Consider the following 25,514-nt stretch of genomic DNA (forward strand, 5'->3'; position numbering starts at 1 on the left):
GGATGACATGTTACAATACGTCCAATAGCTGGACGTTGTTTTGGACGTGACCACATTTTGTCAGTTGATGACCACACAAAATATTCAGGAAACTCTTTATACAGTAAATTGAGATTTATAGCATCTTTGTTAGTCCTGTACATTGTAAAAAATTCAGTTAACATTGTTTTGTTAACCATTGGATTGTTTATTATTTGATTCACACTTTGGTTACTTTTGAAAGATATAAATTGTTGTCCTTCAAGATGTAGCTGAAGTTGACAAACAGTTGGAGCCATTTCACTTATGGAAAATCTAAACAAACGCCATGCGGCCTCTGGTGGGGAAACCCATCTTGCGGATTGGTATTCTTTAATTTCATTTATTTCTACATTTGTACCATTACCATGCACAGAAAAAGCAATTTTGTCATGTCCTTTACAAATATATTTGTAAATATATTTGACAACTTTTATATCAGAACATATTTCAACATTGATATGACAATTGAACTTACAGAGTAAATATGGATTGTATGGAACAACCCAAGAATTATCAATTTTGCGTCCTTTAACTTCGACTGGTGTAATTTTTCGTCTTCGGTAAAATGGATATAAGTTTTTTCCCTTTGTTGTTTGTTCAATAATTTCTTTTGGATATTCTTTTCCATGAAAGAATTTGTAGGATTTAAATAGCCACAAGGTCCATGAATCATGTATTTAATTACAAGTTTATATAGATCAGGGTCTGTGTTGCGATCAGGTAATTCAGCACGAACAATTTTATCATAAGCTTGTGGAGTGAGTAATTTGTATCTATCTTTGAGTATAATAAGGAAATGAACATGTGGAAGACGGCGTTTCTGAAACTCGATAGTATACATAAAAGCTGCAACCTTTCCAAAAATATTCTTTTTCTTAATATCTGCTTTAAGTTCTTCTACTTTTGCTCTAAATACTCTACCTATTAAATCGGGTCTATTTTGGACCTCATCTGTTGGCAATAAATGTTCTTGTATTTCAGGCCAAGAAGGATTGCAAGTCATTGTTAAAAGTATGTCGGGCTTTCCAAAACGTTGTACCAATACAATAGCATCCATATATCTTCGACGCATGTCTCTTGGACCTCCTATAAAACTACCAGGAAGAAATATTTTTTTTCCAATATTTGAAGCATCTCTTTCTCCTTGTCTTAAAAGATCAATAATCCCTTGTAGTACTTCAACTCTAAATAAATCTCGATTAAATAAAATAAAATCTAATCTTTGTGTCTCAAGTTTTATATATTGGTCAACAATATACTATTGAAATACCCTCTGTAAAGTTTCATTCGGTTAATTGTCTCTTGTTTGAATTTTGTAACAATAATATTCACGACAAGAAACTGTTTCTCTTTTCTTTTTTCCTTTTGATACAACTTCAGATTCCATATCAAGCAGCCCATCGATTGAAGTCATGTTCCTTATACTTGGCAGTTGTTCACATTCACAGTATACTTGGTAATTTGAATAATTATATGTTTTTTAAATTTTTTTAATACCACAATGTTATCCATTTTGACCATATGGGAATAACAATGGGTATTGTAATGGATCATAATATCCATAATAATAATTTACCAACTGGCTTCTATTGCTGTGAGTGTATATTCGAATATGTGGTGTGGAAATTCTGTCATTTGTTTGGTCTTCTATCCATATTATTGCACCAACTTTAGATGCAGTTGGTAAATTATATGTTCGTTGGTCTAAGCTAGAATTTGATTTAAGTGCAATGTAAAATTCAGATAAATTTGGAACATCTCTTAATGATCTCAGAAAAGAGGAATAAGGATTGACCTTTAGTATATCCATGAGTTTCTTGATAACTGTTTCATTAATTTTATCCGATAAGGCCATTCGATTTGTTAGCTCATTTTCATTGTCGTAGAAATATAACTGTAAAAATTTTCCTGTTGCTCTTGAAGGTACCAAATCATCGATGAAGTGGTACATTTGTCCCTGAACTCTAAATGTATAGATGCCACGATTTCTTTTTGCTAATTCTCTATCATAATTTACTTCAAGTGAAGTAAATGCAAACATATTATTGTAGGTTCTACTATAAGTGCGAAAATATCTAGATTCATCAGTGTCACCTAAAAACAAATTTCGTAACTCTTCAGGCATTTGATGTGAGATCAATTTAATTGATCCATTATCACAACAAAAAGTTAGTGGTTCATATTGAAATCGTTTTGCTCCACAAAATTTACAATTTGGAATTTTCTTTAAATGTATGTAACTTTTTGGCATTAGATTATCATTTTGTAAATTGACTTCTAAATTTTTTCTACCTGTACATGGTAAATAACAATTATGTCACATATAGAAGTATTAATATATAAATTATTACTTTAGTAGATAGATACATACCTCTCTTTGAAGTAACTCTGGAAGTTAAAGTGTTTGCCGCAGCATCATCATCATATGTACCTGATGTTGATCCTGGTATTGGAATAGCCAATGTTTACATATGATTAAATAATTAGAAAAGTAATAATGTTGGAATATTTAAAGTAATATTTATGGACTGACCTATTTCAAAGATAGAGAAATAATCAAGTATACGTTTTCCTCTGTTCGAAGCAAGTAACGTATTTGTAGCTACAGAAACGTGACCTATATGCGAAATAACTTCAATGAGAGTAGATTAATTTTAACATGTATGTATGACAAAAATTATAATTTATACAAAAATATTTCATAAAAGGAAGATATCAATACAATTTACTAACCTTCTTGAAGGTGCGACAAAGGATTGGTAATTGTAAGACCGCTTCGCTTTTGAGGTCGGATATCAACTTCCAGAGATGAGACTGTATTACTTGAATGTTGAAGGACTCTTTGTTTTTTCAATTCTTTTATCTCGCAGTTGGGACAAAAATAATTGTTTTCTCTCAGGTGACATTTGCGCATTTTGGTTGTGTATTTAGTCTTTTTTGGTGAATGAAGACCAATTTAGTCTCCATTTCTAATGGCACTGCAAAAATCACTTAATTGCACTTCATACACAAAACATTTTTAATCACAATGTGCCTAATTATACTAATCTCCAAATTACCCGGTAATTGAGTATTGAGATTACTTTACGTAGTTATAACTACAACTTTATCGATGCATAACATATATGGTAAATGATGTACTTTTGTGCAGGATCAAGTTCATATAATGACTTTTACTACTGCCGCACTATGCACTTCTAATATGTTTCATCGTATGCTTGATTTCAACAGGTTTACAACAACATTCTAATTCATCAGTCAACAACTCAGAAGGTACACTGTTTACTTCTCCTAGACATTACCACTCAACAACATACCACTCAAAATAGCAGTTGCTAATAATATCCATCGCAGTTAAACTTGATGCGCTCACAGATCAAATTATTTTAAGAGATGATAGGCAAAGGAGGTGATGACATTACATAAAAATTGTGGACACATACACCGCAGAACTGTACCATGCCTTGAGAACTTAATTAATGGTATGAAGGCTTTCTTGGGAGTTCTTCTTTTACTTAGTTTAGCAGGCAACAGTTACCACCAAAATAATCAATCATTCAGATGTTTGGAAGACAACACAAACTGAAACGCATTGTCTTCACAATAATTCAAATCTCAATTATGCCAGCGAAACAACAGCGTCTACTGGACCCAACGCTATTCGGAACAGGTATTTAAGCAGTTTCATTTTATTTTGACTGTTAAAGGAATCAACTTTTGGCACGTAAAGCAGCTAGTACAATATCTCTTACACTCTCCCTTAAAGATTGTGCTATCTAGCGGTTATCATAGACCTAGTCCTTTTGGCCTTCCTGATCAAGTTGCTGGGTTTTTTCCGTTTTATCTAATAACACGTACACACAAGACATGTTTGATAGCTGAGGGCATGTTGTTCAGTTGTTCATCATCACCTAAATCATGCTCAACATAATTCACACGTTTCCACAAAGAAGTACATTAACATTCCTGTATCCAACTTTTATCTCAATTGCTAAGATCAACGCTGCAATTGGGATTCGAATCAAGCCACTGAAAGCAAAGATTCTGAAAAGGATACCTTCCCTTGCCAATGGTAATCAATCCATCATAGATACTAATCCAGTAGCTTTGAAATGCTGAAGTATAACAGAGACCAATCCTAGCATCGCCCAACCACTGTTACATCATTATGTGCAAAAGCATCAAAAACTACACAACCCCTTCCTGCTTCTCTAAATGTCAGATCATTAGGCGAAGCACACTCGAAAGGCGTTCTGGTTCTTCTCCATCATTTCTACCGAAGGAAACAATTCTTCTTTACTTACTTCACAAAATAGCTGACAGTGAACCATATTTTTAGCTAGAAGATCAATAGTCAATATGAGAAAAGGTTGAAGAAAAACTTGCCAACATGACGCACACAACTCTTTTGGCCTTTTAGTTAAAGATGTCCATAAACCAAGAGAGGCACTTTCATGAAATAGTTCAAGTCCATTTATTTCAAGTTATTTTCATCGCATAACACTAACAGTTACTTGCTTAAGTTACCTTATTACCCACATTAAGCATCTAAGTTGATTGAGCGCAAGATGTAGTAGCATACTTTAATATATTTCCAACATGTGCAGAAGGCACAAATACATTATCTGGTAAAAACCATCTTCAAGCAGTAGACACATAGTACCTCAAAATATAAGCATTGTTTGTATCTTTAAGTACAACACAAGCATATCCTAACCTATCTTCAGCAATGAGATAGAGTTGAACTCCCAAGCTTAGTAGTCATTTTTCTGTATTTCAAAAACCAGAGAATAGGGAGATTTTGATGTACCCTGAAATAGAAGGTAAACAACAGTCAATTAAAGAAAATGGAGTTGAGAGAAGCAGAAAAATAGAGTCGAAGCTCAGAGCAAGATCTTTAGCGAGGATAGACATTCACAGGTATCTTCAAAATCAGTTCCTTCAACAGAATGTTAGTTTATATTCAAAAGAGTAGTGCATATATAGAGTTGGTGAAAATTGAGAAAACACATTTCTAAAATATTGCCATTAGCATAAATTTGGCTGGAGATTGCCAACGTAGTACAATTGACATTTGTGGAGGTCAATGCTATACTATATGACAGGGCATTTTCTAAGACCTACAAAGTATCACACTGTGGTGAAAAGTCACAAGAGTTACGCTAAACATAAGTAGCGTAGCAGAAGATATTGGAAGCAAATAAAAAGATAAGCAAATAGAAAGATGCATGCAGTAGAGTAGATGGATGTTACAGTTAGAATTTGTTAATTGGTCTAAGTGGGAGAATTATTTACCTAGACTCCAAATGGCTAAGGATTGGCAGGCCCAATAAAATCACATATTCCAAACAATCAAGAACATATATGCCTTGTGGTAAAAGGGAACTACAAAAGAACATATAAGAATCTTCTTTGGTAAAATATTTGTGCAGAAACTTGTGAAAGATGATAAACTTTTTAAAGAGTTCCTAAATGCTTGAATTATCAGGAATATGAAAGCACATAAAAATGACAGTTGATTTAGCATGTATACTAAAGATTTCATCTTTCTTCATTTTAAAAGGCGGCATGGAATAATCTGCGTGATCTTAGGAACCTGTTGCAGTAGTTCCTTTACCAAATTCCAGAATATGAAGTACACATCAGCGATACCCAAATCAACATTGGCATTCACATGTGACTGCACAGGGCGAAATACAAAGCACATTATCGAAATAACACTATCTCATCTACCATAACGGCACTACAGAGAAGCTCTTCAAATAATAACATTTTGTAAATCTAACAATTCATAGAAATAAGAAACGTCGAATTTAAGTAGATGGAAATATCTACTAAGATCAATTAATCTTATGTGGCTAAGGCGAAAGTTATTTCAAGTAATTTATCAGAAAGTGGTAGACTGTTCTACCTGTTAAATCTGGAACATTGAGGCAGCAAAAAACTTGTATAACCAGTGCATGATCGTTCACTACTATCCAGGGAGGCGGTACCATTCACCTCAGGATGCCAAAAAGTATTTTGTGCAGTGATCCAAAAGCCCAAAAATCCCAAAATAAGCTGCTACTTCCTATTTGCGGTTAGAAGTGGGAGGAAATAAGCAAATGTAAGCTACATTATGTTTGAATCAAAGCAATTTAGAATCTAGAGGAAAGAATCAAATCTCAAGTACAGATACGCAAGAAGACATGCCTTTTACTTTCTTTTTGATGGTGTGGATGGTTCTAATTTCAGCCCGGCATGGGAATAGTCGGATACCACAATTGTTGTTTCCGTTTCTATTACAGTTGACCCAAGAGGTTTGACTTTCTTTTTGTTCCTCTCACCAATACTGGGTTGAAAGATGTGCTCTTTTTCAACATAGGACAAAACGGATAGATTTGCATGCATGCTGCTGTAACCTTTCCAGGATGATTTTCTCAATTGAACGCGAAAGATTTTGTCTGAAAGCATGTGTTGGACATGCTTAATGGGCAGGAGTTGTTTCTGGAAGTAGAAGAAGTCAATCATTAGGTCTAAAATACTCAGTAAAAGGAAGCTAATAAGTATAGACGGCATTTTGTATAGTAGAAATGATTCAGTCGGCATGTACAACTTCATCTGAAATAATTACAAATAAATAATTTTTCTATATACCTTGGCACATGTTGTGTCAAATATATCTTCTGCTGTCATGGATAGCATGTTTTCGGCTCTGATACCACTGAAGGATTGCGTATAGGTGTTCGTAACACGCAGCGGAAGACAATAACAATCCTAGGCAGATCTTTTCATGTTTAAAAGATATTTACATATCAATAGATCGGATCTAAGACGTACCTGGTGAAGAAAGTCTTGTTTCAAATTCTTCGATAGTACGAAGACTCTATGCGTATCCACACCGAGACTGATCTTTGCTATCAACTCTTTGATCAATGAAACCCGCGAACAAATTGAACGGAAAACTTGTGCTGAAAGTTTTCTCAAAAATCTCAACTCAAAGATAGAAGAACAAGAAACACTTTTCTTGTAATTGTAATTTCTCTCTTGGCTTTGTATTGCACTCTCACTTTCACAAAGTGTTTTTCTTCTCAAGAATTAATAATACGACAAATATTCTCCATCACCCTTTATATAGTATTACTTATAAATCCTTTTCGTATTTGGTTGAGCTAATGATTTACTTAGGGTAAAAGTTTATTCCAAAAATAAACTTCAATCGAATTTTATGGAAAATTGATAAATCACGTCTTCATGAGAGAGTGACTACCGAATCCATCCCTCCAACTTAAAATTGGATTCTCGCCAATCCAACTTAATGTTGGATTCATTCTATACGTCCTTTGTGGACTTTATATTTCCAATTCCAAATTGGTAAATTAATTAATATTATATATATAACTTTTATATAAATCAATATTAATTCATATTATATATATTTCAACCAAGAAAAATAATTTATTTTCTATTCCAAATAAAAACTTTATATATATATATATTTCAACCAAGAGATATAAATTAATTTTCTATTCCAAATAGAAAACTTCAATTTGTTCACAATATTAATTATATCCTCTGTGCTAGCAAAGAATATAATAATATTTCATTTGGGCTAACTAACTAAATTTATTTGACTAAATAAATTCTTTAATTTAATTATCAAATAATAAGTTAATTAATCCTTTAGCAAAGATCAGAACACTCGTTAGTGTGCGACCCCATAGGTTCAATACTAAATCGGTAGTAAATTGACCACATCAATATACTAATCAAAGGTGGCGTCTAGCAACACTCCTTAATGACCGGATAGCATGAAGTATACAATTTACTCTCAAGAACCAGTAGAAGAATAATGTAGTAATTCCTTCTGTCCTTATAGCTCTGGATCACCCTAGGATATGGTTCAACTGTCAAATCCTAATAGGCGACCAACTATGTGTCCATGTCAAATATATTCGACCATTGAATGACCTAAGAAACTCTTTTCTTCTTTCATTCAATTGCCCTGGCCAAGGTCTTAGTTTGGTCGTTTATAATTCATGACAACATGGAGCTTAAACTCATTACCAAGAGTTGACAGATTCCATCTTGATCAATCACTAATTCTACAAGCATTTAATCATACCCAATATCCTTTCAACTATCGCCCTAGGGCCATAGGTGTCTAGTATCAAAGCACAATAAATAACTTGTCAATTACTATGACGATCTCAGGTCAAAGGAAACGGTTACATCACATTCTTCAAGAGAATATCCTATTGACAGTTTATGGTAATTCTAACCATTAGGAATTATCCAATGAGTCGGTTCAATGATCATATCTCTATATGCATCATCTATCTATGTAATTTAGTTAATGAGATCAACTAATCTTTATCCCATAAAGACGCTCACATAAATATTGATCTAATCGGATTACTAATGTCCAAATTAATAATCCTACGATCAAGAACAAATTTAGATTAAATTATAAGAAACTTCACTCTCATTATCATAATCTCCATCACAATGTCAAATCTCAAAATTTAATCAAGGACCTTATCAAATTAATCAAGCAATTAATAACAATGATAAAAGAATATCAAATGCCATATATATTTTATAAAAATATGTTCAAAACATCAAATCTACTATATCCCTAACAATCTCTCACTTGCACTAGAGCCAATCGCTCTTGTACTTCATTCCCAATTTCCACTTGTGCTTGTCAAACTCCTTTGCGCCAAGAGCTTTAGTGAATGGGTCTGCAGCATTTTCTTTTCCATCAACCTTTTGAATCTCGACTTCTCCACGTTCAATGATCTCTCTTATCAAGTGATACCTTCGCAGAACGTGTTTGGACTTTTGGTGTGATCTTGGTTCTTTTGCTTGAGCAATGGCTCCAGTATTGTCACACAACAGTGGAACCACACCTTCTATTGAAGGAACTACACCAAGTTCAGTTAAGAACTTTTTCATCCATACAGCTTCCTTAGCAGCTTCACTAGCTGCTATATATTCTGCTTCAGTCACTGAATCAGCTACTGTAGCTTGTTTGGAACTTTTCCAACTCACTGCACCACCATTTAAGGTGAATACATAACCAGAAATAGATTTGCTATCATCTCTATCTGAAGAGAAACTTGCATCAGTATAACCTTCAAGTTTCAACTCAGAATCTCCATAGAAGAGGAATTGGTCTTTAGTCCTTCTTAAGTACTTAAGAATGGTCTTCACCACCTTCCAATGATCCTCACCAGAATTTGCCTGATAGTGGCTAGTCACTCCAAGTGCATAAGCCACATCAGGACGTGTACATGTCATGGTATACATGATAGCTCCTACTGCACTAGCGTATGAGATCCTACTCATGCGTTCTCTCTCTTCAGGTGTTTTAGGACAATCCTCCCTACTGAGAGTAATTCCAGTGCCTATCGGTAGATAGCCTCTTTTGGAATTATCCATATTATACCTCTTTAAGATGGTATCAATGTACAAAGACTGGAAAAGTCCAAGAAGCTTCCTAGATCTATCTCTATAGATCTTTATTCCTAATATATAAGCTACTTCTCCCAAGTCTTTCATGGAGAACTGTTCAGATAGCCAAATCTTGGTACTTTGCAATGCCGGTATATCATTCCCTATGAGCAATATATCATCAACATACAACACTAAGAATATAATTGTGCTCCCACTAACCTTTTTGTACACACAAGGTTCTTCTTCGCATCTAACAAAATTGAACTTTTCAATTGTCTTGTTAAATCGAATAGTCCAACTTTGAGAAGCTTGCTTTAATCCATAAATGGATCTTTGTAGCTTACAAATTTTATTATGATCAGACGGAGATGTGAAACCTTCAGGTTATGTCATGTACACATCCTCTTCTAGATCACCATTAAGGAAAGTTGTTTTCACATCCATTTGCCATATTTCATAATCATAGTATGTTGCTATAGCAAGCAAAATCCGAATTGATTTGAGCATTGCCACGGGAGAGAAAGTCTCGTCATAGTCGACTCCTTCTTTCTGACGATATCCCTTGGCAACAAGACGGGCTTTATAGGTCTCCACCTTTCCGTCTGCTCCAATCTTTTTCTTAAAAACCCATTTACAACCTATAGGTTTTATATCCTTTGAAGGTTCAACTAAAGTCCATGCTTTATTTTCCTTCATAGATTCCATTTCGGATTCCATTGTCTTTTGCCACTTCTCATAATCAGAACTTTGTATAGCCTCTTCATAGGTCTTAGGGTCATCATCATTATGATCAACCTCATTTGATACATCATCTTGTACCAATAAATTTAATCTAGTTGGTACATGACGTTCTCGTGTAGACCTTCTAAGAGGTACTTTTACAACCTCTTCACCTTGTGCTGGATTTGATTGTTGTTCAATTTGGTTTAGAACTGGTTCATTAACCTGTTCTTGAACTTCAGTTAGTTCTTGAACTTCAATCGTTGAAGATGGCAACTTCCTTGGCAACTTCAAAACATCCAATAAAGGTTCTTCAACTTGGGTCTCATGATCTTTATATTGTGTTGATTCATTAGTTTCTTGAACTTCATCAAGTTCTATTTCTCCATTATAATTTCCTTCTAAAAGAAATTCCCTTTCCAAAAAGGTTGCTCCTCTGGCCACAAACACTTTATGGTCAGAGGGGTGATAGGAATAATATCCCATTGTTTCCTTGGGATACCCAATGAACCTACACTTATCTGATCTTGAGTCAAGTTTATCAAACTGTAGTCTCTTAACATAAGTTGGACAACCCCAAACTTTAATATGTTTAAGGTTAGGCTTACATCCTTTCCATATCTCATATGATGTTGTAGAGACTGACTTAGTGGGAACTTTATTAAGTAAGTATGTTGTTGTTTCCAGAGCATATCCCCATAAATTTATTGGAAGATCACTGAACCCCATCATAGATCTCACCATATCTAATAAGGTTCGATTTCTCCTTTCAGACACACCATTGTGTTGTGGTATTCCTGGAGGTGTCCACTGTGAGAGAATCCCATTCTCTTTGAGATATCTGGTAAAATGTTTACTAAGATATTCTCCACCTCTATCAGACCTTAGTAATTTGATACTTTTACCAGTCTGCTTCTCAACTTCACTACGGAACCTTTTGAACATTTCAAAAGATTCAGACTTGTGTTTCATAAGATACACAAATCCATATCTTTACATATCATCAGTGAAGGTGATGAAGTAAGAATATCCACCTCTAGCTTGAATTTTCATGGGCCCAAAAACATCTGTATGAATTAGTCCCAATAATTCAGAAGCTCTTTCTCCACTTCCAGTAAATGGAGATTTGGTCATTTTTCCTTTGAGACAAGATTCACAAGTTGGATATGATTCAAAATCATACTTGTCAAGGTACCCTTCCTTGTATAACTTATTAATTCTTTTCTCTCCAATATGACCAAGCCTACAATGCCAAAGGTATGTTTGATTTACATGATCATCTCTTTTCCTCTTAAGACTTGAAACATGCATAATCGAATTAGCATTCACATTAGGTAAGACATAAACGTCATGTTGGAGATAGTCATTCACATATAAATTATCACTATAATAAATAGAGCAAATACCATTGCCTATATTAATGCGAAAACCACGTTTGTCTAACATAGAAGCTGAAATTATGTTCGAAACAAATTTAGGAACGTAATAACAATCATCCAACATAAGTACTTTGCCCGTAGGCATTATTAAAGAAATTGATCCTACAGCTACGGCCGCAACTTTTGCACCATTTCCAACTTGTAGATTAACTTCTCCTTTCTTTAGCCTCCTACTTACCTTGAACCTTTGCAACATATTACAGATGCTATAACCACTGCCAGTATCTAATACCCACAGTGAAGAATTATTAGTAGCTAAAGAAACCTTGAAAACATTTTTCATTAATGTCTCACCTTGTTTCTTGTCCTTTAGTGTTGCAAGATACTCCTTGCAGTTTCTCTTCCAATGCCATTTCTTCTTACAGTAAAAACATTCAGCATCATATACTGGCTGCAAGATCAAATCTTCAGAAAGCTCTTTACCAAGCTTGTACCCCAACTTCTCATGTTCTTCAGTAAGAACGGTCATATGATTGACAAGGGGTCCAACTGGAGAGTTTTCAATGTCCAACTGTGTATCAATCATCTTCTTAAGATATTCAATGATTGCAGTTAGATCCATATTCTGATGTTTCCTCTGGAGTTCAGAACTCATAGAAGCGAGAATGATGTGTTTAATAGCAAGACATTCTTCCAAGTACTTCTGATAAACTTGGTGCCTTGAACATCATTCTCTGGTGGGATTATCTTTGCAGGCTTATCGATCACATCAATAAGCTTTTCATGCATGAGAATAATTCTCAAATTTCTATACCAGTCATCAAAGTTTGGTCCTACCAATTTGTTGGTCTCAAGTATTTCACACAGTGATATAACAGACATACTGAGAAATCTAAAATATAAAAAAAAAAAAAAGGCAATAATATAAGAACATATTTGCATATATCATAAAGACATGGACTTTTATCTAAATGATATTTTCACTAATTATTTTAAACTATTTACCCTCATTATAGTTTATGAAATCTTTATTTCTGTTAGTGTAGTAACGGAATCCTTTAACAATATGTATGAGCCCCTTGGAAGTCAAGTCGTTTCTCACATATATTTTAAAGGTAGGTACTCTTACCAATTGTATCCCCATACAATTTTCTTAAATAGCTCTATGTCAAATAGTCCCCTGGTAGTCAGGTCGATCCTATTGGCATAGTTGAGTTCAACCATCATGATAGCAAAGAACTTATTAAATTTTATACTCCCCCGGGTAGTCCAGGCGTCTAGTGTAAAATTGAATAATTCTTTCAATCCATACATCTAATGCAATAAATAATTTTAACATATTCTCGAACTATAAGTCTCCTGGTAATCAGGCCGCTCCTTATAAACAAGAAATAAGTAAAATTAATTACCTTGATGGATAGCTCTATAATAAAATATCTTATATTTTATTATTTAAGAACTCAAATTTTAGTAAGAGGGAATTGTTACTAAAACAATTTTTAATAACATGAAGATCAAATCTTTTATAGCATGTGAATTTAGTTCAAGTTGTCTACGTGCTTGGTCCTAAAATAATTTACATCACATGTAATAAATAATTCAAAATTATATAATGAACAAGTACGTGATATAAAAACGAAATTCAACATCTTCTAACATGTTTATCTTATATATCACATATATCACAAAAATATAATCCATGCCAGAATATTATTATTAATTAACATATCATGAACTAATAACAATAGAATCATATAACCTATTATAGATTCCCATCGTATCTAATACAAAATTTTAAATTCAAGTTATGAACTATCTCAATAGTCATATGAATACATATTTTATCCACAATAAAATAATATCAACATTCAAACGATTTGACTATTGCACAAAACACATGTATTATGGTTTGAACTCTTCAAATATAATATTAAAATATTTCGTAAATAAATTTTAGACACAATAAATCACGGCTCTGATACCACTGAAGGATTGCGTATAGGTGTTCGTAACACGCAGCGGAAGACAATAACAATCCTAGGCAGATCTTTTCATGTTTAAAAGATATTTACATATCAATAGATCGGATCTAAGACGTACCTGGTGAAGAAAGTCTTGTTTCAAATTCTTCGATAGTGCGAAGACTCTATGCGTATCCACACCGAGACTGATCCTTGCTATCAACTCTTTGATCAATGAAACCCGCGAACAAATTGAACGGAAAACTTGTGCTGAAATTTTTCTCAAAAATCTCAACTCAAAGATAGAAGAACAAGAAACACTTTTCTTGTAATTGTATTTTCTCTCTTGGCTTTGTATTGCACTCTCACTTTCACAAAGTGTTTTTCTTCTCAAGAATAATAATATGCCGGCAAATTTTCTCCATCACCCTTTATATAATATTACTTATAAATCCTTTTCGTATTTGGTTGAGCTAATGATTTACTTAGGGTAAAGGTTTATTCCAAAAATAAACTTCAATCGAATTTTATGGAAAATTGATAAATCACGTCTTCATGAGAGAGTGACTACCGAATCCATCCCTCCAACTTAAAATTGGATTCTCGCCAATCCAACTTAATGTTGGATTCATTCTATACGTCCTTTGTGGACTTTATATTTCCAATTCCAAATTGGTAAATTAATTAATATTATATATATAACTTTTATATAAATCAATATTAATATATATATATATATATATATATATATATATATATATATATATATATATATATATATATATATATATATATATATGTGTGTGTGTGTGTGTGTGTGTGTGTGTGTGTGTGTGTGTGTATGTATGTATATATATTTCAACCAAGAGATATAAATTAATTTTCTATTCCAAATAGAAAACTTCAATTTGTTCACAATATTAATTATATCCTCTGTGCTAGCAAAGAATATAATAATATTTCATTTGGGCTAACTAACTAAATTTATTTAACTAATTAAATTCTTTAATTTAATTATCAAATAATAAGTTAATTAATCCTTTAGCAAAGATCAGAACACTCGTTAGTGCGCGACCCCATAGGTTCAATACTAAACCGGTAGTAAATTGACCACATCAATATACTAATCAAAGGTGGCGTCTAGCAACACTCCTTAATGACCGGATAGCATGAAGTATACAATTTACTCTCAAGAACCAGTAGAAGAATAATGTAGTAATTCCTTCTGTCCTTATAGCTCTGGATCACCCTAGGATATGGTTCAACTGTCAAATCCTAATAGGCGACCAACTATGTGTCCATGTCAAATATATTCGACCATTGAATGACCTAAGAAACTCTTTTCTTCTTTCATTCAATTGCCCTAGCCAAGGTCTTAGTTTGGTCGTTTATAATTCATGACAACATGGAGCTTAAACTCATTACCAAGAGTTGACAGATTTCATCTTGATCAATCACTAATTCTACAAGCATTTAATCATACCCAATATACTTTCAACTATCGCCCTAGGGCCATAGGTGTCTAGTATCAAAGCACAATAAATAACTTGTCAATTACTATGACGATCTCAGGTCAAAGGAAACGGTTACATCACATTCTTCAAGAGAATATCCTATTGACAGTTTATGGTAATTCTAACCATTAGGAATTATCCAATGAGTCGGTTCAATGATCATATCTCTATATGCATCATCTATCTATGTAATTTAGTTAATGATATCAACTAATCTTTATCCCATAAAGACGCTCACATAAATATTGATCTAATCGGATTACTAATGTCCAAATTAATAATCCTACGATCAAGAACAAATTTAGATTAAATTATAAGAAACTTCACTCTCATTATCATGATCTCCATCACAATGTCACGTCTCAAAATTTAATCAAGGACCTTATCAAATTAATCAAGCAATTAATAACAATGATAAAAGAATATCAAATGCCATATATATTTTATAAAAATATGTTCAAAACATCAAATGTGATATTGGATCTATGGCATATCTACTATATCCCTAACAGTAGGAAGGCCGATGAAGTTCAAATTATACAGTCAGTTCGCAGATGTAATAAATTGTATAAGATTTTTTAAATTGTTATTCTATATCCAAATTTCAGATCTTTCTAATTTCAGTAACTGTAGACACTATTTGTGTTCCTTTATGTCCCCTTTTAATCAACTTCATCATTATTTGAGCAAAGTTATGAATGAGTCTGCTTCAAGTTGCAGTTTCTTTTCAATAATCTGTAAATATATATGTGTTTGTGAAGTTAACATTAATTCACATCTTTCTCTGCTTCAGAATTGATATGCACATTGAATTTTCGCCCCATTCTATAAGTTGCTTATATTATGCCATTTCAACATCGTTTATCTATTTCTTATCAGATTGAACACTAAATAGAACTGATTGAAGGATATGATATCAATCTGTGGGCATCTCATCCATCCTCACATCTAAGGCACAAAAATATGAAATTAGACATGAATTTTCTAAACAAATTCATGCTTTTTATAACCCATGAGAGGAAGAAGAAAAACAAATAAGGTCACTGAAATTAAAAGGTACATCTGTTGGATTACACAGCTACCCCAAATTGTGAAACATCATAGTTGAACCTTATTTTGCTCAGTCAAAATCAAATTAACGCAGTCCACAAACGTCAAACTGCACTTTAAAAGAGTTGAAAGAGTTGAAAGAGATGAAAAGTAGGATTAAATCCAGAAAAGCGCGAAATGAAGTGCACAAAAACAGAGGCGCAACAATATATCATCAATTAGGTTAGAATTTTAGGCGAAAGCAAGCTTAATCTTCCATGAAAGATTCAAAACATCATAAGAATACTATCTTAATTCTTAACTCTAAATAAAATTTATAGTCAGAAAAGGTTGGATAAACAGAGGGGAAAAAAGAAGACAGACCTCACCTAATAACTGTAGAGGCAATATCACCGAGAGAGAAGAGTAAAACTGAAGAAAGTATCAAAATCTGGACAAAGAACACTTTAGACGAAGGCGTTCGTGGATATGAATATTTAAAAGAACCCAGCAATTTTACTTTTTGTTCCTAAACGTGTCAAAAGAAGTAGCACGTGCCCAAACAAAATTTACCATCAAATTTACCAAAATACCCATGAACGACCCCAAGCTCCTCTCCTTAGCGGCTTCTATAATAGTAGTAATGTATCAGCTCAACAAACATCCTTTTGTATTTGAAAAGCCTTCCTCTTTAAGAAAACGAAATACTATTCCAGTTGTTAGCCTATTTTCCACTACCCTATGGGTAATTTGTGCTTATCAATAAAGAATATTTCATTCAATTGCAATATCAATCTATTATTTGCGGTCGTTTTCATGGTTAAAGTTGAACCCTGATTCCTCTATACGAAAATAAAGATTGGGTCTAGTTTTAGGAAATCCAAAAATAATTGAAATTTCGCTAAGTTAAATCGCGACCATTTTCATATACTACTATTCAGTTGGAATTTCCATACTTCATATTAATATATGAAAAGCAACAACCAATTGTTTAACAACTTATTTTGTACTTTGAATATAATATTTGTTTTGATTGTTACAAAATGTTTATTGTATCGTATCATTAAAACCATCCGTTACGTAACAATGAAAAATGCCATTTTATATATGTAATGATTGATTTGATGTGGTCGTGTCGTTATCTTATTTTTTTCTCTCATCTTGCCCTTCATTATTATTAAATAATTATATTTTATGTTTTATCCTACACTTTTATATAATAATTTTACCTCGTAACTTATTTCTTCTTTGTAATATTGGAAGTTTATTCTGCATATTGTTGGTGCATGACATCATAAAACAATATCAAACAATTAGCGGCGAAGTCATGATTTGAAACTTATGGGATTAGAATTTTAGAACTTTTAAGTTACTGGATTCTAAATTAATAATTTGTACATATTAAATAAATTTCTAAGACAAATATTTGGACCAAAGTTACTGGATTCAATCGAACCCGCACTTCGACCTCTAGCTCAACCCCTACAAACAATACAATCTATCCAAACATTATATACATCAAAGCAATACAATACAATACAACCATATATTATGAAATATATATATATATATAAAAACCTTCCAATCAAGCTGTAAAACTTATGTCTGAAACATGGGCGTATTTATGTGGAAGGGGATGGGGTACATGCACCGATGCTCCCCTCCCTAGTTTTGCATACTATTTTTCAAATTATGTACTTAAATATATTTGTGGCCACCCATGTTAAAGTGATTGTTATGGTGCATTGGTGATTAAGTGCCCTTTTTGTCCCTCAAAGGGTTTGATCCCTGATGATAGGCTATATTACGTATTTTAGTCACTTATTACACTCTAATTTACTGCACTTTAATTGAGTTTGAGCTTTAAGCGCTAGTGTTTTGCACTAATTGTGTATTTTATGTCTTGTAGGAGTGATTCCGAGCTATGTAGATATTATGGAATAAATTCAAGTGATTTGGAGCTTTAAAGTCTGAGTAAAATCCTAAGAAATCAAGTCGGGATCGTGTTCGGGGATCAACAGATGATAGTAAGAACGAAACGGAGAATCGAGCGGGCATACGACGCATTGTCTAGTAAAATGTACATAACTTTTCGCTCAGAACTCCGTTTGGGCTCCACAATATATCATTGGAAGGCTATTTGAAAGGGATACAACTTTTATGTTTTGCATTTCCGCAAATTCTCACTATTGTGCTGCACAGTGCGGCGCAATATGCGCCGTGCCTTTGGAATTTTCCTGCAGTCTGTCAGAATCAGCTCTCTGAACTTCCCCACAAGCACACCGCATAGTGCGGCACAGCGTACGACACGCCTGTACAAATTTTACAGAGCCAGAGTCCTATTTGGTGCAGGAAAAGGTGTTTCATCTAGGCCCGACCCTATTTGGTATAAATACATGTAAAAATGCTATTTTGAGAAAGAGGGACATACTTTTGACATAATTTAGACCTAAGGAGGCTAAGGAGACCGGAGTCTCGACCTAAGGAGGCAAGAACACACTAGGAGCAAGGCGGAGAATTCTTCTACGAGTTTTTCAATTCCTTCTTCCTATTTCCATTATTGGTTATGAATTAGTATTGTAGTTATGCATACTATTATGAATAGCTAATTTGTTATCTAGAGTTTTGATAGAACCTTTTGTAGGATAAATTCTTGTTATGTTTTTATATAATTGAGCCGTAGCTTTTCTCTATTTTTCAACTGCATTTATATTGTGGTTGGTTGAAGAGCTCTCAATCGACTGTGCCTATTTAGTGTGTATTACTCGAGAGAGAGTGCATATTTAGGTAGTTGTTGAACAACATCACTCCTAACGTAAATGAGGGATCAATACGGAGGGTTTAAAGGTGGGATTAGGGATAACGAAACCTTGGGTGTGATCCGAATGAGCCGCACTTAATGCCAGCAAGCGTAATTCGGGAGAATATATCTAGTAAATTATGGTAATTACTCGGAAGAGAGTTACAACAGTCAGAGTGCTCATGATCGATAGAGAATACTTAGGTGAATTTATAGAAAATGTAGTGGAAAAGATTCCGACAATTAGGAAAATCATAACTCTAGACCTCCTTAATCTTGTCTCTAACCCTTAGTATATTTAGTTGTATTTACTATTTTAATTTGTTATTTAATTAGTTAAACATAGGAATATTAATATCTATAAGTTAGGAATTATGCAAGCTTGTTTTCTTGGTGATAGTGAACAGCTGTAGCTAAGCCTTAGTTCTCTATGGAATTCGACTCCGGACTTGTAAACCGGATTATATTTGCAACGACCGCTTAGTCCTTTTTATAAGGCATAATTGGGCGTGATCAAATTTTGGCGTCGTAGCTGGGGAACTTATGGTGTAGTTGTAGCTATATATATTGCTAGGTTTCGAGTTTGAACGTTTATTTTATTTTGTTTTGTTTTGTTTTTTGTATTTTTTATTATAACCGTTAATTTGAGAAACATGAAATTTTTGAATTATGAAAATTTAGGTGTAGATAATTCTACTATTAATCCTCATAAATATTGTAAAGGAAACCACCCGTATCAAATTATTAAAATATTCCCGAGAGCGAGTTATGTGCATCAACTCAATTTTATTTGTGGAATGTGTGTGATGTGTGTGGTGATAAAAATGGTCACTTTCATGGTTGTGCTTTTATTTCTTATCTTCCTCCAACCCCTTACTATGATGGTTCTATATTTTCTTGTGAAGTTAATAGGAACAAAGAATCTGGGAATGCAGACCTGAAGGAGATCAAGGATATGCTAAAGTGCCTTCTGGAACAAAACAATGGGAAACAATTGCAGATAGAAAGGCAAGAGGCAACTATTCGCAACTTGGAGGCTCAAGTGAGTCAAGTGGTTGAAGCTTTTAATGCTCAGCAAGCCAATTTTGAGGATAGGAGCCAAGAAGAGCGTGAATTTGACTTGCTAATTGAGGAGGTCAGAGTAGAACATCAACAACCTAGCCAACTACAATTTGAGGATGTCGATGTTGTAGAAGTGAGACTAGAGTCAGCCAAGGACATTGAGGATATAAATCTTGTTGACTCTAGTATCATTGACGTTGAGGATACTGAAAGTCCTGAAGTTCATATGTGTGAGCGCATTGGTCCTCACTCCAAATATTTTTCTACATTGTGCTGGGATGACGATATGGAAACAAAGTCATCCGAGCCGATTAAGAAGTCAAGGAATGAGGAACAAGATGCCTACATTCTGGAATTTTTCTTGCCAGAAAGACAGGACTATATACCTCATCTAAAAGCTAAGAAGTGTAGAATAGTACAATGGTTGCTTGGGCCAATTAGATTTGTTACTCTACCCCTGGAGCATAGCCGGAAACTTGATGCCAAATTGGGGGTTCAATTCATAAGCTCGAGTTGGAGGCAAAAAGTGATTCGCGTCGTGCCGCGACGTTAAATCAAGCGCTTGTTGGGAGGCAACCCAACTTTATTGTTTTTTTATTTTTCATTATTATTTTTTTAATTATATTATTTTTGTAGTGTCAATTTTTTATTTTCTAGGAGCATGGAAAGCAAAGCTATTGGAAGGATGCAACAACAAACCAGACGGTTTGAACTAAGTGTGAGGTACCCGCACGAATGACCAAGCCTGGGAGAAGTCTTAGTTCCCCATGAGCTTCTAGTGCTTAGACCTTTGGCCTACCAAGGAGTTTCTTTTACCTTCTTATATTTATGATGTGCACAGTTTTAAATGTGGAGTGAGGAGATTACCTGGATGACTTTCATGCTACTTTAGCTGTGTTAGTTTAATTAAATAATATTTTTTTTAAAAAAGATTGGAATTTTTCCGACGATGGATCTATTAGAAAATTTTCTTGAGGGATTTAAATCTAAGGAAAAAAAGACAAAAAGATTTTCTTTTGTTAGGTAGTGTAGCAATTACCCCTTGATTTTTCCTTGTGTCGCGGTTCTTTTTCAAGGGTTTTGTTGAACCGGGTGTAATTAGTTTTTTTAGGAATAGGATCCATTGTGTTGGTTTTGAATTGAAGCAATATCTCTTGACTTTGTTATGCCTTGAGAACAGTGAGTACTTTGGCTGTAACACTTAGGCTCAGTTTTTGACTCTTGTAGAAGTACCTTAATTTGTATGATCTTAACTTTGTTTAACTGCTTTGACTAGAGTGTATTGATGAGTCCAATCTCGAGTGAGTTATATGCCATGTGTGTGTAAGGTTTGTATGTATTCAGTGCATTGCATTTGATATCTAGAACTTGCCTAGTGTGTTTGCAAAGCGAAATAGTAGTTTTGTTCAGTCTTGGAAGTGATATAAGCGTTTTTTTGTTAAGCTAGATATGCATATTTTACCCGCCTAATTGTTATGCATCGTAGTTAACCTTTTGAGCCTGTAATTTTGTTTCTTTGGCAACCACATTACAAGCCTTACCCATGTGTTTGAATTAACCATATATTTGAATCTTTTCACCTCTCATGAGTACTTGAATTGTTATGAACTGTGTAAAAGTTAAAGTGTGGGGTGGTTGGTTTGGCTATTGAGTGGAACTAATGAAATAATGAGAAAGGTGCATTGTGTTGAAAATAAATAAGAGCCACTTGAAGCGGAAAAAAATAAAGAAAAAAGATAGTTGTATTGTTGTGAAGAATATTCCTTGTAGTGGTGACTCTTGATGTAATTGTGCTTAAAAAAATATGGATTTAATATATATTGATATTAAGGTGGAGTTATGGTTTGACATAAGTATGGTGTTTTAAATGTTAAAGTGTATGTATTAAAGTGCTTAGGGAGGTGTACTCACTCTTATATCTAAACGTATCATACCCGTCCCGCAGCCTATATTACAACCAAATAAAGTCCTACTTGATCTTACACTGAATGAGCTCGATTAGTAGAGTAGTACACTACGGGAAAACCTATGGTACATTTTTTGTGGCATATGAATGATATTCTGAGAGTGAGTGAATTCTTTCTATCTTGAGTTCCTAAGTGCTCTTAAATTTTATTGTGTGGAACTACTCGTTTTTGTTGTGTGAGGGTACTTGATTCATGAAGGAAAGGTAATGTCAGTGACCTCTATGTTAGAGTAAGTGGGTGAGTTATGAATAATGCACGGTACTTGTAAGTCAATCTTGAGGTGAAGATGTTACGCTTTTGTGTTTAGTCTATTTTAAGTATTCTTGGTGTGATGAGTTAGGAGAATTGTTTAAAAAGGTCGTGTCTACATAAAGTGTAGTTTGATTGCTCGAGGACGAGCAATAGTTTAAGTGTGGAGTGTTGATGATAGGCTATAATTACGTATTTTAGTCGCTTATTACACTCTAATTTACTGCACTTTAATTGAGTTTGAGCTTTAAGCGCTAGTGTTTTGCACTAATTGTGTATTTTATGCCTTGTAGGAGTGATTCTGAGCTATGTAGATATTATGGAATGAATTCAAATGATTTGGAGCTTTAAAGTATGAGTAAAAGTCCAAGGAATCAAACCGGGATTGTGTTCGAGGATCAACGGATGATAGTAAGAACGAAACGGAGAATCGAGCGGGTATACGGTGCATTGTCTAGTAAAATATACATAACGTTTTTCTCAGAACTCCGTTTGGGCACCACAATATATCGTTGGAAAGCTATTTGAAAGGGATACAACTTTCAAGTTTTGAATTTTCTCAAATTCTTACTACTGCGCCGCACAGTACGGCGCAATGTGCGCCGCGCCTTTGGAATTTTCCTGCAGTTTGTCAGAATCAGCTCTCTGAACTTCCCCACAAGCACACCGCACAATGCGGCGCAGCGTGCGGCATGCCCGTGCAAATTTTATAGAGCCAGAGTCCTATTTCGTGCAAGAAAAGGTATTTCGTCTGGACTTGACCCTATTTGGTATAAATACATGTAAAAATGCTATTTTGAGAAAGAGGGGCATACTTTTGATATAATTTAGACCTAAGGAGGCTAAGGAGACCGGAGATTCGACCTAAGGAGGCAAGATCACACTAGGAGCAAGGCGGAGAATTCTTCTACTAGTTTTTCACTTTCTTCTTCCTATTTTCATTATTGGTTATGAATTCTAGTATTGTAGTTATGCATACTATTATGAATAGCTAATTTGTTATCTAGAGTTTTGATAGAACCTTTTGTAGGATAATTTCTTGCTATGTTTTTATATAATTGAGCCGTAGCTTTTCTCTATTTGTTCAACTACGTTTATATTGTGGTTGGTTGAAGAGCTCTCAATCGACTGTGCCTATTTAGTGTGTATTACTCGGAAGAGAATAGATATTTAGGTAGTTGTTGAACAACATCACTCCTAACGTATATGAGAGATCAATACGAAGGGTGCGATTAGGGATAACGAAACCTTGGGTGCGATCTGAGTGAGTCGTACTTAATGCCAACTAGCGTAATTCAGGAGAATATATTTAGTAAATTGTGGTAATTACTCGGGAGAGAGTTACGACAGTTAGAGCGCTCATGATCAGTAGAAAATACTTAGGTAAATTTATAGAAAACATAGCGGGAAAGATTCCGACAATTGGGGAAATCATTGTTGATACCCAACTTTTCCCTCATATATTTTAAATACGCATAAATATCTTCAAAATATTGTACATGCATTTTACACATGCACAGGTGTATTTCAATTTCTCTACAATTTTTCAAGACTCTAAATCCATTTATTTCTGCATTTTTAATTACATAAATATTTAAAACTATTGCTCATATTATTTTATGATGGTTTAATCATCTAAATTCATCATTTTTGTTCATATGAGTGTTCAAATATTTTAATGGTATTTTTTATAATCATATTTTCATTTTTAGACTATAATTGCATGTTTTGCAAAATTAGTCCCTACACGTGCATAACTACATTATCTATACAGAAAATAATTTTTTATATTTTTATAATATTGAATAATTATTTTAAATCACCTTCATGCTTGAAAATTATTTTTTATCATTTAATTATCTATTTTTAAAATTATTTTATTTAGTAAAATGGATATTTAACAAATAGCCCCTAATTTACACCCAAAATCGGACCCCCCCAATCCAATTTAATTAACCCAAGCCCAATTCGAAACAACCCTAACCCAATTTAAATCCTACACGATCCAGACCCCTTCTCATCCTGGCCGTTGATCTCTGAGATCAACGACCCCTATTCATTCTTACCATTTTAACCTAAACGACCCCCTACCCTAATTAATTTGTTACGCTCCACCGGCCTTCGTTCCCTGACCTCTCCAACTCTCTCTCAACTCGCTACTAACCCTAATTGCCGTCATCAGCCAGAAGCTCCTATCTATGAAGTTTTCGTGCATTTTTCTATCATTACTAGCCTGCTATGCCTCCTGGTTGTTTGATTACATGGATCCTTGAGAAAATCTCATGGAAATCCAACATGTTCTTGCCTGAAACTTGTTTACAGGCCTGTCTAGGGCCACTCTCATTTGTGAGTACTAATCTCCTTCTATTTTTAGTTCGAATCTTTGGTTCCTGACTGATATTTCTTCATTTCTACTATTTCTTAAAACCTTAGTTTCACTACTATTCGAATCTTCTCAGATCTTTGTAGATCTGAAGTTATTCAAGTATCATTGGGTGTTTTCCTTTAAAAATCTCTTAGTTTAATTAATTGTTTCGACTTCGTTTACTCTTTCTGAAATTAGGGTTCATACCAGACCTTTCTTCAAAGATTTTTTCTAAACCTTTTAGTGTTAAACTAATGGCTTCATTTCATGTTTGATTAATTTTCGTGTATATGTTTAAACCCTAGATGCTTGACACTAATTTCTTCAATTTTTCCGTTATTGTGCTTATTTTTGTGAACCAGTTGTATTGACTGATTCTATTTTTAGTCTATAAAGAATTTTTTATACAAAAACAATTGGCGGTTACCTATGTATTTCACCGAGAAAAAGAAGTTCCTTTCATATACTTAATTTGACTCCAACCAATCAAATGTGATTTACTAAAAATTAGATCTATATCATATTGCATAAAGTATTCCTTTACATGTATTTCGTGTCATACTTTTAAGTTTTTTGTGATATTTAGATTTGCCCAATTATTTTCTTTTACGGATATATTGTCGGAATATTATCGTATTTATGAGTCTTGGATTCTTAAAGATTGCGTTTTATAATAATCCTTCTTATTTTAGTAGCAAGAATCTAAAGGTTCTTCAATTTCCAACCTAATAAGAAAGCTACATAGTGTAAGGTTGGTCCATGATATATAATATACTGATCTGCTATGACTTATTAAGACATTATGATAGGAAAACCTCTCCTAGATGTCTTATGAAGATTGATATAAGGAAGGCTTATGACATGGTGCATTGGGAGTTCATTGAAGAAGCTCTCAGTGGTTTTGGATTTCCTGGAAAATTTGTTCAACTGGTGATGACCTGCATTTCTTCTACTATGTTTACAGTCAAAGTAAATGGAGAAAGACATGGTTATTTTGCTGGAAAGAAAG

The 25,514-nt window shown here is 33.8% G+C and overlaps 1 protein-coding gene across 1 annotated transcript; it reads right to left on the bottom strand.

The window, feature by feature from the left end:
- Window positions 1-451: 451 nt before the first annotated feature.
- Window positions 452-2,062, bottom strand: LOC142170181 (uncharacterized). Its single transcript, XM_075232019.1, has 2 exons — window positions 1,602-2,062; window positions 452-1,205 (listed from the first exon to the last, which is right to left on the bottom strand). Exons 1-2 carry the CDS (start codon window positions 2,060-2,062, stop codon window positions 452-454), a joined length of 1,215 nt encoding a protein of 404 aa, XP_075088120.1.
- Between the last annotated feature and the right edge of the window lie 23,452 nt (window positions 2,063-25,514).

The sequence above is a fragment of the Nicotiana tabacum genome, chromosome 16 (genome assembly GCF_000715075.1).
Source record: "Nicotiana tabacum cultivar K326 chromosome 16, ASM71507v2, whole genome shotgun sequence".
Taxonomy (NCBI): Eukaryota; Viridiplantae; Streptophyta; class Magnoliopsida; order Solanales; family Solanaceae; genus Nicotiana; species Nicotiana tabacum.

Excerpts from the sequence above, each read along its gene's own strand:
- LOC142170181 (XM_075232019.1), bottom strand. The coding sequence starts at position 2,062 with ATGTTTGCATTTACTTCACTTGAAGTAAATTATGATAGAGAATTAGCA. Across the intron at positions 1,206-1,601 it reads ACTCACAGCAATAGAAGCCA|AGTTGAAGTACTACAAGGGA; the intron begins GTTGGTAAATTA and ends AGATTTATTTAG.